This window comes from Lagenorhynchus albirostris, chromosome X (assembly GCF_949774975.1).
Source record: "Lagenorhynchus albirostris chromosome X, mLagAlb1.1, whole genome shotgun sequence".
NCBI lineage: Eukaryota > Metazoa > Chordata > Mammalia > Artiodactyla > Delphinidae > Lagenorhynchus > Lagenorhynchus albirostris.
In genome coordinates this window covers 86,019,125-86,037,874 of record NC_083116.1, presented here as the reverse complement: position 1 = coordinate 86,037,874, position 18,750 = coordinate 86,019,125, and the positions used below count along the sequence as shown (strand labels likewise).

General features: G+C 47.2%; 1 protein-coding gene and 1 non-coding gene across 2 annotated transcripts; both read right to left on the bottom strand.

The window, feature by feature from the left end:
- Positions 1–196: 196 nt before the first annotated feature.
- Positions 197–2,623, bottom strand: HSD17B10 (hydroxysteroid 17-beta dehydrogenase 10). The gene is made up of 6 exons (XM_060138164.1): positions 2,491–2,623; positions 1,967–2,131; positions 1,176–1,340; positions 919–1,047; positions 731–839; positions 197–531 (listed from the first exon to the last, which is right to left on the bottom strand). Exons 1-6 carry the CDS (start codon positions 2,515–2,517, stop codon positions 341–343), a joined length of 786 nt encoding a protein of 261 aa, XP_059994147.1. The 5' UTR covers positions 2,518–2,623; the 3' UTR covers positions 197–340.
- Positions 2,624–14,249: 11,626 nt separating this feature from the next.
- Positions 14,250–14,322, bottom strand: TRNAE-UUC (transfer RNA glutamic acid (anticodon UUC)). The gene has a single exon. It is a non-coding gene; the product is annotated as a tRNA-Glu (tRNA).
- Between the last annotated feature and the right edge of the window lie 4,428 nt (positions 14,323–18,750).

Sequence of the window (18,750 nt, the reverse complement as noted above, 5' to 3'; positions counted from 1 at the left end):
CCCCACCTTTGACCCTAGGTAATAAAGTTATTCACTAAAATCAAGGCCACGTGTTGTAATAGGACACAAAAGGTGTGAGGTACTGCCTTTCCCGCCCCACCCCTGGGCTCTGAGCATGCAACCCTGTCAGAGTCTTCACCCATTCACCTTTCTTCCCCATGCCAGTTCCCCCAGCACACAGTGCTGCTCGCTCCCCTGTGAGAAAGAGACTTTATTAGGCACGAAGGGTGACTGGTGGGCAGAGGTTACAAAATGGCTACTGGGCTTCCTCCCAAGCTGGAGTAGAGTACTCCAGGAAGAGGAGGGACAGAGGAGCCTGTGTTTTCTCTGCCTTCCCCCTTCAAGGCTGCATGCGGATGGCCCCATCCAGCCGGATGACCTCTCCATTGAGGAATGGGTTCTCGATGATGGCCTGTACCAGATGAGCATACTCAGCAGAGTCACCCAGTCGGCTGGGGAAGGGCACCTGGCTGGCCAGGAAGTTGCGCACTTTATCTGGGAGGGTGGTCAACAGCGGAGTGCCAAATAGGCCTAGACAAGACAACCAGAGTCAGAGACCCACCCTCGCTTTCATATTTACCTGGTCCCTCCTCACCTTAACCCTACTTGTGGTGCTTCCCTATGCCCAGAGATAGAAGGCTGCTGCTGTTTAGATGGTAAATACCTTCCCCTCTCAATTGCCCACAGATCCCATCCAATCCCAGGTGTGGCAGGGAGGGGATATGTCTACCTGGAGCAATGGTCATCACCCGGATGCCCATGGGAGCCAGATCCCGAGCAATGGGCAGTGTCATGCCCACTATGCCCCCCTTGGAAGCAGAGTATGCAGCTTGTCCAACCTGGAGAAGGAGTGGAGGTCACAGGGGGAAGGGGCCCCAACAAGTCACCAAGGCACAAGCCTTGCCCCTACTCACACACCTGGCCCTCAAAGGCAGCTACACTGGCTGTGTTGATGATGACCCCACGTTGGCCTCCCTGGTCTGGTTCATTCTGGCCCATCTCACCAGCTACCAGGCGGATCACATTGAAGGTGCCTATGAGATTCACCTGGAGGACCAGTAGAAACATGGTGTAGGACCTAAAGCAGAAGCAGTCTTTTGTCCCCTAAAAGCTTTGGGGACACCCACAGCCAAATACTTCTTACTACTACCCCTGGAGAACCTCTAAGGCCTTACATTGAGAACTCGCTGAAAGTCCTCCAAGGTATGGGCCTGGCTCTTCTTTAAGTTGTATGTCTTGCTGGCCACTGCAATGCCTGCACAGTTGACTGCCACATCCACACGGCCAAACTTTTCTTTTGCTAGAGTCAGGGCTGCTTGCACGTCCTTCTCTGAGGTCACCTTCAAAGGGAGAAGTGGAGAAGGTATTCATCTCCCATCACACACATACCACTAAATCTTGAGGAGGGGAGGGCAAGGCAGGTTCACTCTTTGAGTGACAAGAGAATTGTGTAAGCAAGGGAGAGGCCAGGAGAAAGAAAACTCAAGAGTGGGACAAAGGTGAAAATGTTAGGTAATACAGAGCAGTGTTTCAAAACATTTTTGAAATCCATACCCTCTTCTGATAAATTCACATACCCCTGGAGATTCTCAACTGCTGTGGATCAGAGAAGTTTTGAGAATTATTGATATGAAGATAAACTAGCTTTTTTGTACCCGTACCTGCTAAGATAATTTCGTCAAGCTTTACTTCCTGTAGTTTGTTTCATGAAAAGTTTTTTGACTTTGTAAATATAAAATTACAGGGCACAATATGCATTTTCAAACTATACATACTTCCTTGAAGAGATTCTGATATGGCCAATTCCCAACCCCTCCGTTGTGAAACCCAGCTTTAGAAATTCCTTACCGCAGGCGTTTTGAAAATGGCTCAGGCCAAAAGGGAAAAGGAGATGGGTCCACTGCCCACATAGACGGTACCCTTATGAAAAGGGACCCCATGGGAGAGGTGAGGTAATCCCACTTACGTCCGCTGGGGCAAAGGCGCAGTTCTTCCCTAACTTCTTGGCCTGGGTCTCCCCATCCGAGTTGGGCAGGTCGAGAAGTACAGCAGTGGCCCCCTGCCCCACCAGTCGCTCCGCCGTGGCCAAGCCGAGGCCCGAGGCTCCACCGGTTATTACGGCGACCAGACCCTGTGAAGAGGGGCACGGTCAACAACTATACTGTACAGACCACCCCCACCCTTGCATCTGCCCATTTTCCAGGCTTCTGCGAGGGAGGCTCCTGGTCACCCCTGCGGTTTGACCCAGATGTGCCTCCTCACTTTAACGATGGGACCTCTGGGTGTCTCATACCCCAGAAGCCCATCCAGACACCCCGCATGCACGTGCCCCAGAGAGTTGACCTTCACCTCCCGAGGCCAACCGCCGCAACAGCAGGCCTCGATAAGAGTAACCCTTTCTGCCAGCACCGACCTCTCCCCCCTAGTTCTACGGCCGCGCCGTCCCAGCAGGTGCAGCGGGGCAAGAAGCAGGGACGAAGACCCGGTTACCTTCACGCTCCGACACGCAGCAGCCATCTTGCGCCGGCCTCTCTACAAGCAGGACTGCCGGGCGCTCGCTGGTTGGCCGAGGCAGAGCCGCGGGGCGGGGCCGGCGAGACTGGCTGTCCGCGGCTAAGGACAAACGGCGAGTGCCGGCGGCTAGCGTCCAAGACCCGAGAGCAGGCCCAGGCAAGGTCCCGGCCGAGAGTTATTTCACCCGGGGGAGAAAACAACGAGTAGCAGCATCGCACCACCACAACCTCCGGCCTTTGGGCAGACGGCCAGCTCCGCTGGGGGGAGGGGGACAGGAGATTGAGCATGTGTACCTTACTCCTCGGAAAAAGCCTCCATTCAACATTCATATGTTTATATCTGAGAGACTCCTATATGCCGGGCTCTGTGCGGGGCACTGGGGATAACCAGAGGAATAATAAAAGGTTCATGCCTTACGAGAGGGAAGTTGGAAAAAGTTCAATTGGAAAAAGAGATAATTACAGTACAGACACACGAAGGAAGGGACAAAGAACCAGATTCTAGAACCCAGACATGGATATCCAAAGATGGAGATTCTGAGAGCCATGTACAGAGAAACATGTCGAGGAAGAGATTGAGAGGAACAGAGATGACCGACAGATTCTCAGAGATATGGATGTGGGGAGCCATTAAGAGAGAAGCTAGGAGACAGACATTCTGAGACAGCTGCTGAGAAGCACAAACCCAAAGAGGCATAAACAGAGAAGCCAAAAACATCTTTCATCAGGTCAGCCTTTGCTACTGTCTTTTTTGTCTAACCTATTTTAAACCCCAAAGCCCAGATGAGATTGGAAACATTTCAGATTGGACCTCAACGAGAGACTGTCATTTAAGACCCAGAACATCCTAGAACATCTTTTAACCAGTATCCCAATTAGAATCCTGAGCCCACCTAATCTATCTAATCTGATTTCTTTCTATGGAAGTATACTTCTCCCCAAACCAAGGTCTTCAGACCATAACCTTAGTCTACATTTTCAGCCTCATTCGGTTGTATGTTTAATCTATCTGAAATATCTCCCTTTGTGTTTTCCCATCCAGGAAGACTTCCCTCTGGGCCTCCTAAATGTTGACCACCGCCACACTCATGGTCACTACACCATATTCATCAAAGGATTTAATACCAGATTCACAATCTTTCTAACAACATGAAGCCCCCCAGCAGTCTATAGCACTCTTCACTGAGCCCAGTATGCTCCAACCACAGTGCCCTCTTTGTGTTCTTCTTTGTTTGTTTTTTAATTTTTATTGGAGTATAGTTGATTTACAATGTTGCGTTAGTTTCAGGTGTACAGCAAAGTGAATCAGTTACACATATACATATATCCACTGTTTTTTTAGATTCTTTTCTCATATTGGCCATTACAGAGTATTGAGTAGAGTTCCCTGTGCTGTACAGTAGGTTCTTATTATTTATCTATTTTATATATAGTAAGTAGTGTGTATATGTTAATCCCAATCTCCCAATTTATCCCTCCCCCCTGTGTTATCTTTGAATTAGCTATTCCCTCTGTTTGGAATGCCCTCCCCCGATCTTTGCATGACTGTATTTGTTGCTGTTGTTGTTGTTGTTGTTTGGTCATTCAGAGCTAAGCTTAAATGTCACCTCCCCTCCCGGAACTCTCAAGCTGTAAACCACCTAGTTACTATCCCATTGGCTTGGAAGATGTCATCAAGAGGACGTGACCTGGGCTTCCCTGGTGGCGCAGTGGTTGAGAGTCTGCCTGCCGATGCAGTGGATGCGGGTTCGTGCCCTGGTCTGGGAGGATCCCACATGCCGCGGAGCGGCTGGGCCCGTGAGCCATGGCCGCTGAGCCTGTGCGTCCGGAGCCTGTGCTCCTCAACGGGAGGGGCCGCAACGGTGAGAGGCCCACGTACCGCAAAAAAAAAAAAAAAAAAAAAGACTTATTTAATAAAGAGATCTGCATTCCTTAGGACTTATGCTTAGACATATTAAAAAGAGGACGTGACCTCTGGTTGACCACAGAGCTGGACCCAGGCATTGGGAGACTCCTTACCCCCTCCTCTGTCCTTGGAATAGATCCACCATTCCCACAGGTGGAACTGTTTTAAGGACGCAGTCTTGAAAGAGTAAGGTGTTGAGACCATCTGGACTGAATACATGACTGAACCCCCTTAACGCCTCTATATAAACTTTTAAGATTCTGGCAGGTGGGTGTGGAGATCTACTCGCCTTTCAGCCACCCAAAACAAACCTTGGAAGTTCCCTTGCTCATTAAATCTGCCACCTACCAATGCGGAGTGGTCTGCCTCTTTCTTCAGTTTCTCCTTGCCCTCCCTGTTCAGGGGCCAGTTTTTGAATCAACACATTGCATGTTTGAATTCTCTGCATAGCACTTACAGGCCCATCATCTTTTTTCCAAACTTGGGGCCAGATATGCTTTGGAATTCAGAATTTTTTCAATTTTAGAAAGGAAGACATGTACCCTATATTACATAACTCTATATACCGCATATAGTCTATATTACATAACTACTTAGAAAGGTCTGGAGCATCACTTATAATTGAACATTAATTTCTAGAGTCAAAAGTATGAAAATTCACGCTGAGTGACTCAAGACTACAAATAACGTCATGCTACTTCAGATCAGGTTTTGTCACCTAACGAGTTTGGGCTCCAAAGTATGAAAAAACAACCTATACTTTTCAGAACTTTTGGCATTGTGGAATTGTGCCTCAGAGGCTTTTGAGTCTTGTCTAACCTGGCCTCGTCTGTGTGTGTATTTGTGTTGTTCTCCCTGTGCTGGAAGGTAAACCCCATGGCAGCAGGGTCTTGTCCTGCTGGTTTACCTCTTGGCTACCTAATGCCAAGAACACTGCCTAGCGTGTACTAGACACTCAATACAAATGAAGGAATGAATCAATCAATCGATCAGCCAATCTTGGAAGAATTTGCTGGCCCAACTTCATGATTCTTTCATCTGCTCAGCTCCAGGGACTTTCACCTCCTCTCTACTTTAACCACCTCTGTCTAAACCGCATTATTAACCTTGTCATGCCCTGGAATGACTCCCCCACATCTACACACCACTGTCTCTCACTTGGACCGTGTTCTCCCTGTCACCTCAGGTCTCCTCCTCTCCACCACTTCTTTTATCTCCTTGAACCCTGTTGATCTGTGGACCTTTCTATTTTCTCCAGCCCAGCAGCCTCTTCCTACTTTTCTTCTGGACAGTGTAGACCCTCTCTCATTCCTCCTCTCTCTTTACCATTCTCACCAGTGCCCTCAACCCATTTACCCCTTGGCATTCTACCAATTCACCTCCTTGACTTTTCAACAAAGGCTCTGAAGCCAGAGGTCTGGGTTTGAATCTCAGCTTCATCATTTACTAGCTGGATGACCTTGGGCAAGCTACTTTACTGTTGTGCCTCATTATCCTCTTCCATAAAATGAGTGTAATCAAAGCACCTCCCTCGTAGGGTTGTTAGGAATAAATGAGTTAACAACTACATAAGGAAAAGAAAAAGGTACTTAAAACAGTACAGGGCCTTTAGGAAGAGCTATGTAAATGTTAGCTACTGTTACTCTTCAGAGCAGTGTCTCTTAGCCTTTTTTATGCTAAGAACACTTCTGGCAATCTGGTGAAGTCTAAGGAACCCCTTCCCAGAATAATGCATGCATGAGATAAATAAAGATTACAAAAGAAATACTATTACCAAAATAAGAAAGACATCTGTAATGTAGTTATATAAGTGCTTCTTTATTAATACATTAAATACCAAACTCTATCAACAGATCTAGTGACTACCATGATTTCAAATAGTGATGTAATTTTGAGAGATCTGCAACAGCCATGATATGCTATGAAAATCTGATTTCTATTGGTTACAAAGCCACGGGTACTGCTAATACTACTGTAGTTCGTTACCCACATGCCCTAGAAGGACATGCTATATATCTGTTGGTGATAGTGAAAATAAAGATGCAATTCCCACTCCCACCTCCAAGTCCATGGGCTCCTTGAATTCTCTCTACAGACACTGAAAGGGCTGTGGACCCTGGGTTAAGAACTACTGCATTTAAAGCAAACAGAGGCTATTGGGTGAACACATCCTCTCTTTTCACCTCCAACCTTGTCTCTACCCACACTCTTCTTTCCTTGGGTCTCAGAGAAGAGAGGTCCTGTCTGAGGCTTGCCCTTCCCACTGGGCTCTGGATCCCAACCCCTCCCACTTCCTTGGGGATTTGTGCCATTGAGCATCCCCTCTCTTATTGTTCGCGCCTCTCTCTGAAGATAATTAGAAAATAGGGAACAGGACTTCCCTGGTGGTCCAGTGGTTAAGACTCCACGCTTCCACTGCAGGGGCATGGGTTCGATCCCTGGTCGGGGAGCTAAGATCCCACGTGCTGCACCACATGGCGCCGCCAAAAAAAAAAAAAAAAAAGGAAACAGCGCAAACTCAACTTTTGCACACACTCATCAGTTAGGGTGCATGAGGGCCAGAGGTGAGCAAAGAGTCATGTCAGGGACACCAGAACCAGCAACATCCAGCATTACCCAGGGGGTATTAGCTCTACCAGGAGGTGAGCGAAGAACAACAGTGGTCTTCACTCCTGGGAGATAAAAACCACAGGATAACCCATTTAACCCTCGTGGGTGCCTGCAGTTATCCCTGCAAAGGCAGAGCTGCACTAGCTCCGACTCTGAGGTGACATTGGCAAATATAAAGGCCCCCAGCTGATGAGTATGGAGAGCATCTGAAGGTGTGCCTGTAATTTCCGAGTGAGTTGGGGCACAATTCAAATGAATGGCTTAAATTCTGAAGGAGTGTGTGGGATGTGAGAATGACTGTGATGTTTATCTGAGAGCATGCTGAGGACGCATGCTAGCTGAGTGTTTATCATTTGAAGAAATGGGTCTGATGTCTAAATGAGCCTGTTTGATGCCAGCCTAAGGTCATGATGACTTTACCTGTGCCCAAATCAATGGTCATTATTCAGCCTTTGTGTAATCAGGACTTTCTGGCTGCATCTGACATGGTCGATCACTTCCCTCTCCTAGAAACCACCCCTTGGCTTCCATGACACCTCACTTTCCTGGTTCCTCCTGCTTCTTCTTGGCCTTCTGCCTGAGTTCCTTTTCTGGGGAGCTCATCCATCTCCTGGTTTCAATATCGCCTCTCTGCTGAAGACTTCCTAATCTCCAGGCTTACCTTTTCCACCGAATTTCAGAATGAGATAGCCAATTATTTGCTGGCCCCCTACACCAGATGTCCCTTAGGCACCTCCAACACATGTCCTAAACTAAACTCAGTCCTTGCCTCCAACATTTGTTCTATCTCAGTTGGTAGCAATACCATCTTTCCAGACTCCAAAGCTGGACGCTGGGAATGATGCCCTCTTCACTCCATCTAATCAATTGCCAAATCCTGTTGATCTAACTCCTACATACATCTTAAATCTGGCACTTCCTCTCTCCCATCTTCCTACTATCACTGTCCAAAATCTCTTGCCTGTACTATTATAACTAGTGAGATCCCACTGTTGTCACTCTTAAAAGGATCCTCCAAGAAGCCAGAAGAAACCTCTTCCTAAAACTAAAATTTTATTATGTTACCCCCTCCTTGCTTTAAACCCTTTGAGTGGTTCTCCCCCACTTTTAGGGCTCTCCATAAGTTGCTGCATTCTGACTGTCTGACTTCAGCCTGTATAACACTGTACTTTCCAGCAATGACGAGTGACTTGATACCCCCCACAGTAGTGCTGCCAGATGAGATACAAGATGCTCAGTAATGAAATTTGAATTTCACATAAACAAAAAATAATTTTTAGCATAAGTATCTCCCATGCAATATTTGAGACATACGTATACTAATATTATTTGTTAATAATTAAAATTATTTGTTATTTATCTGAAATTCATATCTGAGTGGGAATCCTCTATTTTTAGTTGCTAAATATGGCACCCCTACCCCACAGATAACCTCCAGGATGGTGAGATATTCCTCTTCAGGCTCCCACGGCTCTCTATGCCCACCTCTGAACCAATACAATACTTACACTCCTGAGAGATCAGGGATGTATTCTTATCTCTTTATCCTTCATTTGCCATACAGGGCCTGGCGCAGAACAGACGGCAGTTTGCTGAGTGAATGAATGCATATGTGTGACATCCCAATAAACCTGCATCATTTGGTGGAATCGATGTGTTGTGATCAGTACACAGCATCAGTTCCACTTGTAGCTACCTTCCCTTCACAGACTTGGAAGAATTACCTCATGGTTTACATATCCACCCAGCAGGCGAGCTAAAAAGCTGGGAGTCATCTGCAGGCTTAGTGAAGCCATCACAGGACCAGTTGGGTTTGTTTTTTGTTTGTTTGGAGGGGAGGAGTGGGAGGGAGACAACAGTATTCTGGCAATATGGAGGTCGAGGAAGGCAAAGAGGACGGGAGCAAGGGAGAAAGTGGGGAAGGAAGGGAAAGGGATGTGGGGAAGGAAGGGAAAGGGATGTGGACAGCCGGTGGGAAGGCAGGAAAGCGAGCAAGTACGCATGAAGAACCAGGAGAACCAGGAGCCAGCTGGCGCCGGAGCGAGCAGTGACAGCCGCCGCCCGCAGGGGGCGGGAGCCGGGAGGAGGGAGGCTCCGGCAATGCGGGTGGAAGCGTTCTTCTCCCTCCGGGCTCCTCATCATCCCTCCTCCAGGCGGCGCGGAACACCCCCGCCCCACTCCTGGTCAGAGGCGAACACAGGGGCTGGCCCTCAAAGGGGCTGGCCCTCTCAGGGCCTCCCAGCTCTCCAGCTAAGGACTTAGACTAGTTTCTCCAACAACTCTGCCGGCCCCCAAATCCCCTCCGCGCCCGCCCGGGTCGAGTTAGGAAAGACTCGGAACAGAATAAAGGGTGTGAGGGAGATGAGTCAGCCCGGGCGGGGCGGCAGTGCCAGTGAAACCCCCGCCAGTGTGACTGGGCGACACCCAGAAGTGGGGGGCCCGCGGGGGCAGGGGTGCCCATTCCGGGTGCGAGACTTTAGAGGCCCTATCTGTGATAAGTCTTGACCATGCACCCACTGAAGGGGCGGCTGGAGGCTGTGGGATCTGGGTCGAGTCTTCTTCGTCTTCCGGCCTCAGTTTCCTCCGCAATTAAGTGGGAATACGAATACTCGCTTTATCCTAGTGTATCATGTCTGGTATAAAAGGTGTCAGTCAATAGTAACTGTCGTGCTTAGTGCTTGTGCCCTCCACCCTAGGCCACCTGCGCCATGTGAGACTGTCCCATTGGCGGGGATATGGGACACAATGGGGGAGACCCTGATCCGTCGGCACAGGTAGCCCAAAGGTGGCTCAGGCCCCCAAAGAGACTGGCGAAGGGGCTCGTTAGGAGGGAACCCAAAGAGTCCAGCGAAGGGGATCGGCAGGGGACAAGTTCCCCTTTTATTTCTGCCACTCCCAGGTGGGGAAGAAGAGTCGCCTGCTCTGGAACCAAGTACTGGATGGCGATGTACAGGCTGCACCCACTCTAAGCAAGTGAACAGATTCAATATGCTTGTTACTCATTCTTTTTCTTTATTAGAGGGGCTGCTAGCTAAACGGAAGGATTCACACTAAGATTCCAATACGGGGCTGTCCTATAGTCCTGACTGAGTGTGGGAAGACCGGACCCAGGGAGAGGAAGGAGGGCGGCAGGGGGCTCGGAGATGGACAAGTATAGTTTCGCCACCACCCACTCAGCCCATCTTCCCTTCTGGAGCGGTGCACAGCATCTGCGCATGCGCCATCCCCCCCCCGCCCTCCAGCGGGGTCGAACTGGCCTCCGTGGAGGTGCTGTCCGCGCATGCGCGGCCCCCTCATGAGCTCCCAGTGGGGTCGGAGAGTCCCTTGAGGAGCTGGAGGTGCGATTGAGGGGAGGATTGCGGCCCAACTCATAGGGGGTGGCTGTTAGGAGATGTGGACAAAGCGGCGTGTGACAGCGACAGGTCACAGAGAGAGGAGGAGGAGAAGTGCGGCCGCTCGGGGCGGTTTAGGCAGGCGCAGAGCCCTCAGAGGTAGACAGGCACTAGTGGTTGCTCCTTTCTCCCGGATTGCAATTTGCGGGCCCCTGGGGAGGCAGAAAACCAGAAGACGGAAGGGGGTGGGTGTATTAGACCCGGAGGAAAGCCCTCTCGATCCCGTCCTCACATCTCCATGCCCTAGAAGGGACTCAATCTTAGGTCCAGTGGACCCCAGATCATCCCCCCGAAGAAAAGCTAAATTTGGACAGTAACCGCGCCGGACCCCACCCCCAGTCTTTCGGTCAGTTCCAGGCGCTCACACCACCCTCTGGGGGACTTTGAGTCGAAAAGGGGGTCCCTGGGGCAGGGCAGGGTTGAAAATTGCTGTGGAGTCGTCTCTGTGGCCTAGGAAAACCGCTGCTTCCTCACTGGCCACTGAGGTCGAGGAAGATCCCAGACACGACCAGCCAGCGCCTAGAAGAGTGACTTCAGACCACCGATCAGGCAGTGAAGACTGAAGGAGATTCAAATGGCCCAGTGGGAGACTGGGTTAATGACTCTGACCTCTGACCCCCAGACCCCTGTAAGGAAAGGGAAAGAAGCCTTCGGCTGCTCCGGCTGCAGGTGTGAAGTCACCGAGGCTCCAGGGACCTTGAAGCCTGATGCTTCTTATGAATGAGGATCCCTAGGCCCGGTCACACTATTTAACACTTATATATGATGTTATATATGGTGTTGTGTGTGTTGTCGTGAGGACTAACAAAGTAAATACACTCAAAGTGAGTGTATTTACTTTGTTAGTCCTCACAACAACGCTATGAGGTAGGGATTACAATCATCCCCAGTTTACAGATGAAGAGAGTGCTGAGAAGTTAAGCCACTTTCCAAAGTCACATAACTAGTAAGGAGCAAAGCAGGACTTGAAACTCAAGGCAGTCTGGCTCCAGAGTCTGCACTCCTAAGAGCACAAGCTATAGGCTCTGGGTAAGAGGCCAGATAATAGAGACCCAGTAAAAGGTCAAGCTTGGAACTCGTTTCCTGAGCATCTTCTCTCACACTATTGTGTTTCTCTCACCCCATTTCAGTCTTCGCAACAATCCTGTGAAGAAGGAATTGCTTGGTAACGGAGAAAAAGAGAGGTTCCATATCCTGCCCCAGATTACACAGATAGTAGTTGGACCAAATTGATGAAGCAACTTTTTTTTTAATGAAACACCTTTTCATTTATTTATTTACATATTTTTGGTTGCGTTGGGTCTTTGTTGCTGTGTGTGGGCTTTCTCTAGTTGCGTCAAGAGGGGGCTACTCTTTGTTGTGGTGCGCGGGCTTCTCATTGCGGTGGCTTCTCTTGTGGAGCGCGGGCTCTAGGCACGCAGGCTTCAGTAGCTGTGGCATGTGGGCTCAGTAGTTGTGGTGCACAGGCTTAGTTGCTCCGTGGCATGTGGGATCTTCCTGGACCAGGGATCAAACCCATGTCCCCTGCAATGGCAGGCAGATTCTTTCTTTCTTTCTTTAATTAACTAATTAATTTATGGCTGCATTGGGTCTTCGTTGCTGCGCGCGGGCTTTCTTCTAGTTGCAGCGAGCGGAGGCTACTCTATGTTGCAGTGCATGGGCTTCTCGTGGTGGCTTCTCTTGTTGCGGAGCACGGGCTGCGCGGGCTTCAGTAGTTGTGGCATGTGGGCTCAGTAGTTGTGGCTCGTGGGCTCTAGAGCGCAGGCTCAGTAGTTGTGGCTTGCGGGCGTAGTTGCTCCATGGCACGTGGGATCTTCCCGGACCAGGGCTCAAACGTGTGTCCCCTGCATTGGCAGGCGGATTCTTAACCACTGCGCCACCAGGGAAGTCCTGATGAAGAAACTTGATTCAGGTAACAAGTTAACCAAGACAAATGATAAGACTAAAATCTAGGTCTCCTGTCTCACAATCTTGGGGTCTGTATGGTCAGACCACTGAAGATGGCTGTTCTCTTGCTCTCTGTACATCCCCTGCTCTGCCAGTGCCTGCTTCACCTATCCCCTACTCACATGACTGATCTTCCTACATACTTGCCCCAGGCCCCAGCTACTGACGAATGTTCTTATCAGTGGGGCAATGAGGGGCATGCTCCTCTGCTAGTTTCCCTGGTAACCGATGAGCCAACCTGACGTCAATTCCCCCTATAACTGGCAATCTCCTCTTCCCCCGGAGCAAAGATTGCAGCTATGTCCTGCCCGCCATCCGCAGCACACGGTGGGATGTCGCTCCAGGACCTTGCTTCAGACATGTAAGATCCCCCCATCCATTAAACCACTGATGTCCCTGTCTCAGACTCTGGGCTCTTTCTTCAGTCTTGAAGCTGGGCAAGCACAGGGCTTATAGGTCTGCGGGGTGCAGCCCAACAGGGTCTTTTTACTATATGCATTTTAACAAACATTTATTTGTTCATTCAGCAAATGTTTGTTGTGCCTGTCATTCTTGGAGACACTTAGGATTCAGCAGTGAACAAAACAGACGTGGTCTCTGTCCCTGAGTCTCTGAGGGAGGGTGACGGTGGAGAGTGTCAAAGATCAACAAAGTTGGACTTTAGTTAAAGCAGTGAAAACAGATTTTGTTCAGTAACTACTGACAGTAGGGGAAAGAGCTGAGCTCCGTTCCAATTTGTGCAGCGTGTTTTAAAGGGAGAATGAGAGAGGAGGGAGGAGAAGGAAGCAGGGGCTCAAGTAGAGTGAGGGAAGTGAAAAATTACAAAAAGCAGGTAAGAGAGTTGGTCAGTGTAAGAGCAATTATGTTGCTCAAAAACTAGGTTCGCCTCTTGGTGGGTGTCAAGCCAAAAGATACAACCAAGTCAAAGAGCAGGAGAAGGAAGGATTTATTACTTGCAGCAAATAAGGAGAACACTGGGGATTTTTTCCAAAGCGGTATCTCCCCGAACAGCAAAATTGGGGAAGTTTTAAGCTAAGGGTGCATGCATATTCATGAAGGGGATTGGGTGGTGTATGCATACACATGGAGGGGCTTGAGCAGAAGAGATTTCAGCATAGAATTGGGGCAAAGGTCATCAGAGTCCAAGCTATAGTTGAAGTCATGACATCAGCAAAGGTCAGCATCATCATCCTTTAGGTTCCACTTGATCTGGTGGTTGAGCACCCGAGGGGGTTTGAATTCTGCAAAACAGCTCAAGAAAGTGCTTCTGGCTAATCTTTACCCTTGAAACAGAACTGGGAGTCTTTACAACTGATTTATTATCTTTGCTATTATTACTTCTCTTGCCTTACAACAGTTTGTTCTTTTGTTCCCTTAAGATCATTATTACTGAGACCTGTTCAAGGGCAAGCATTGTGGCCAGGCTTAGATCACAAAATGGTTTAGGCCTAAAATGGCTTCTCTCTCTCTTTTTATTATTGAAGTATAGTTGATTTACAATGTTGTGTTAGTTTCTGGTGTACAGCAAAGTGATTCAGTTATACATACATATATATTTTTTCATATTCTTTTCCATTATGGTTTATTACAGAATATTGACTATAGCTCCCTGTGCTATACAGTAGGACCTGTTGTTTATCCATCCTAGATATAATAGTTTGCATCTGCTAATCCCAAACTCCTAGTTCTTCCTTCCCCCACCTCTCCTCCCCCTTGGCAACCACAAGTCTGTTCTTTACATCTGTGAGTCTGTTTCTGTTTCATAGATAAGTTCATTTGTGTCATATTTTAGATTCCACATATAAGTGATATCATATGGTATTTGTCTTTCTCTCTCTCTCTCTCTTTTTTTGGCATGCCGCATGGCTCGAGGGATCTTAATTCCCCGACCAGGGATTGAACCTGGGCCCTCGGCAGTGAAAGTGCCGAGTCCTAACCACTGGACTGCCAGGGAATTCCCTGTCTTTCTCTTTCTTGATTTACTTCACTTAGTATGATAATCTCTAGGTCCAACCATGTTGCTGCAAATGGCATTATTGCATTCTTTTTTATGGCTGAGTAATATTCCATTGTATACATATACCACATCTTTTTTGTCCATTCATCTGTAGATTGACATTTACGTTGCTTCCATGTCTTGGCAATAGTAAATAGTGCTGCTATTTCTCTGAATATATGCCCAGGAGTGGGATTACTGGATCATATGGCATCTCTTTTTAGTTTTTTGTTTTTTGAGTGAAAGCAGATTTATTCAGGGAAATACATACTCCATAGACAGAGTAGGCCATCTCAGAAGGTGAGAGCTCTTTTTAGTTTTTTAAGGAACCTCCATATTTTCCATAGTGGCTGCACAAATTTACATTCCCACCAACAGTGTAAGAGGGTTCCCTTTTCTCCACCCTCTTCAGCATTTGTTATTTGTAGACCTTTTAATGATGGCCATTCTGACTGGTGTGATAAAATGGCTTCTTTTTTTTAATAGTTTTTTATTTTTATTAATTATTTATTTATTTATTTTGGCTGCATTCAGTCTTCATTGCTGTGCACAGGCTTTCTCTAGTTGAGAAAATGTATTTTATTTTGCTTTAAAAATGTTTATATCTTTCTGTTGTATAGTTATTTTATTATCTTCTTTTCAAATGTGCAGAAAAGTAAAGAATAGTATAAAACACCCCCAGTTTTTTTTAACATCTTTATTGCGGTATAATTGCTTTACAATGGTGTGTTAATTTCTGCTGTATAACAAAGTGAATCAGCTATACGTATACATATATCCCCATATCCCCTCCCTCTTGCATCTCCCTCCCACCCTCCCTATCCCACCCCTCTAGGTGGTCACAAAGCACTGAGCTGATCTCCCTGTGCTATGTGGCTGCTTCCCACTAGCTATTTTACATTTGGTAGAAAACACCCCCAGTTTTATCAAACCTTCACATTTTGTCATAGTTACTTCAGATTTGGCTTTTAATTTTTTATCTATTTAATTTTATTATTTTTCCTTTTGGCCACGCCCCTCGGCTTGCGTGATCTCAGTTCCCTGACTAGGGATTGAACGGCACTGAAAGCACCGAATCCTAACCACTGGACCACCAGGGAACTCCCCAGATTTGGTTTTTTAAAGAGAGCATTAACAGTACAGTTGAATCCCCCTCAGCAATTCCCCAGGCGCATCCCGTTCTTCCCCCAGTGACCACTGTCCTGAATTAGGAATTTTTCATGTCCATGCATGTCTCATTATTTTGCAAACATGATATAGTCTTTTTTTTTTTTTTTTTTTTGGCTGTACTGCGCAGCTTGCAGGATTTTAGTTCCCTGAACAGGGATCGAACCTGTGCCCCCTGTAGTGGAAGCTCAGAGTCCTAACCACTAGATCACCAGGGAATTCCTGATATAGTCTTGTTTCGCATGAGTGGTATTAACACTGTGTGGCCCCTATGCTGGTCGTGCAGCTCTAGATATTCCCTACATCTCCACAGAGCTCTCTAGCACCCGAAGAACTTTAGGGTCCAATATTTCCTGTGCTCCTCACACAAGCCTCTTAAGAAGGCAGAACAAGTGTTATGATCCCCCATTCGACTCAAGAGGAAACAAAGATCCAGAGTGAAGGGCCAAGACCACAAAGGGGCAGAGGTCCAGGCTCGCTGCAGGCTTTCCCAGCTCAGTGCGGTTTCCACTACTCAGTTGCCATGCGGGTCGTATCAACGCAATAAGTATGAACGACTGGAGAACAAGCCAGTGAGAGGGAGAGGAGAGGAGCGTGGAGACAAGGGTAGGAAGGAGGAAAAAATAAAAGGGCAGAGCCGGTGGTGAGAGCTGTATGGCTTTAAATCTACCAGTGGCTCTCAACCTTGACCACTCTTTGGGATCGCCTGGGGAGCTTCAAGAAACACTGATGCTTGGAACCCTCCCCCAGAGATTCTAATGTAACCGGCCTGCCAGGCGTCCTGAGCAGCAGGATGTTGAAAAGCTCTCCAGCTGATTTTTTTTTTTTTCTTTTTTTGCGGCACGCGGGCCTCTCACTGTTGTGACCTCTCCCGCTGCGGGGCACAGGCTCCGAACGCGCAGGCTCAGCGGCCATGGTTCACGGGCCCAGCCGCTCCGCAGCATGTGGGACTTTCCCGAACCGGGTCATGAACCCGTGTCTCCTGCATCGGCAGGCGGACTCTCAACCACTGCACCACCAGGAAAGCCCCTCCAGCTGATTTTTTAATGTATAGCCTAGGTGAGGACAATTGACTAAGCAAAACAATTTGTCAGGCAGTGAATTGGTTGAGGGGGTGGTACTGAAAGGCTGGCTTGTTAATCTTAATGAGATCTTAGACCTCAAAGCCTGGCTTGATAATACAATGTAAATAAGGTATTGAGATCTTAGCCCTAGAGTCTATGGACAGAAATGGGCTAAAATGAAATAGGTGATATAAACCGGTTTCCTCAGTGATGTTCATACTAGTCTTAGATTATTTTGTTCAGTTATCAGGGCTTTAACTTGAAGGAAGTGAAGACCAGCAATTTTCAGAATGAATACCCCCACAGAGTAATAGAATTCGTCAAACATTCTCTAAGTACTTCCTTTGTTCAGGGTCTGTGCTATAGGGAAGTAAGAGAGATGGAAAAATCACAATCCTTGCCCTCCAGAAGCTCAGACTAACTGGCAACCCAGACAAATATACGACAATTAACACAATGTGCTGAGTGTTAGAAATAAGTCCAAAGTGTGAGGGAACAGAGGGCAGAGAATACCTAACTCTACCTCAGGGAGACTAGCAGAGGGGCTCAGAGTAGGCTTCACAGGAGTGCTGCATGAGCTGGGTCTTGAAGGATGAGTAGGAGTTGGTTAAGTGTGTGGTTGAGGCTGGGGGTTTGGAAGAGCATTGCAAAGGCTGAGGCATAAGTGCGGCTGCAGGAGGGCAAATAGTTTGGTATGGTACAAGCACAGGGAATAAATATGTGGTGGGGGAGAACTTTATCCTGTAGGCAGCAGGAAATCATCAAATGGAGGAGTGTGCGGAGAAAAGCAAGGTCCTTATGGAGGCGAGGGCATCTAAATTAGGTCTTGGAATATGAGCAGAAATTCAACAGGCAGGGATGTGGGATGGAGAAGAAGTTTTCCCAAGTCGGGGTGGGAGTGGGACGGGGAATAGTGTGAGCAAAGGCGTGGAGGCAGGAATGAGCCTGACGTGTGTCAGGTGCATTGAGGGAATCCATAAGCTGGTAGGCATGATCACAATCATCTGGGGTGTCGTTTAAAAATGTCAATGCCTGGGCTCCACTAACCCACTTCCCTAGAGATTCTGATTTGTATGGTCTGGGGTGGGGGTGGGGCCCAGGCCTCAGTATTTTTTTAAAAATCCCTGTGATCCTAATACACAGTTGGGCTTGAAAGCCACAGCTGTAGGGAAGTTGTTGAGGACACGGGTGGGAAGGTAGGCTAGAGCCAGATACTTGTGATGATAAATGAGCTAACGTTTATTGAATGTTAACTATGCGCCAGACACTCCATTAGTCCATTTTATCCTCATAACCCTATGAGGATAGGTACTATTATCCTGTGTTGCAGGTGAAGAAAGAATAATTTGACCAAAGTAAGTGGCAGGCAATCTGGCTTCAAAGCATATCCTTGAAGGATTTGTATTCCAGGCCAAAGAGCTTGGGTTTTCTTCTGTAATCATCTTTATTAGTTTAGTGAGTATCTGTCCAGAATACCTTTATGCATGTACAAACAAGTATGAATACATATTCCCCCTTTCTTACACAAAAGGTAGCATACTAGATACACTGTTTTGCATCTTGCTTTATTAACCATATATCCTGGAAATCTTTACAAATCAATACATAGAGAACTTTCTCATTCTCTTTTTACAGTTCCTGAGCATTTCTTTGTGTGTATGTACCATAATTTACTTATTCTTGAGTTGTCCTCTGTTTCTAACTATCAAAATGCTGTCATGAATAATCACATATGCATTGTTTTGTACATTTCCAGAAATGAAATTGCTGGGTCAAGGGGTATATGTGCATTTGTAATTTCAATGAATACTGCCAAATTTTTCTCCATAGGTCCTGTATTATTTTGCATTCCTACCTGCAGTGTATGACAGTATGTAGGCACATTTTTTTTCGTGAAATAAGTTTTACTAATCATTTCAAAGGTCAAAAAAATTGAAAATTTTCTAGCAGGACTGATCAAGAGAAAGAAGTGAGAATTCAAATTACTAACACCAGCTATAAAAAGTAGGATATCACTACATATCCTACAGATATATGAAGGATAATAAGTAAATACAATAAACAACTTGAACAATTTGATATCTTACATAAAATGGGCAAGTTCCCCGAAAATAAAATGACTAAGATTGACATTAGAAGAAATAGAAACTCTTAA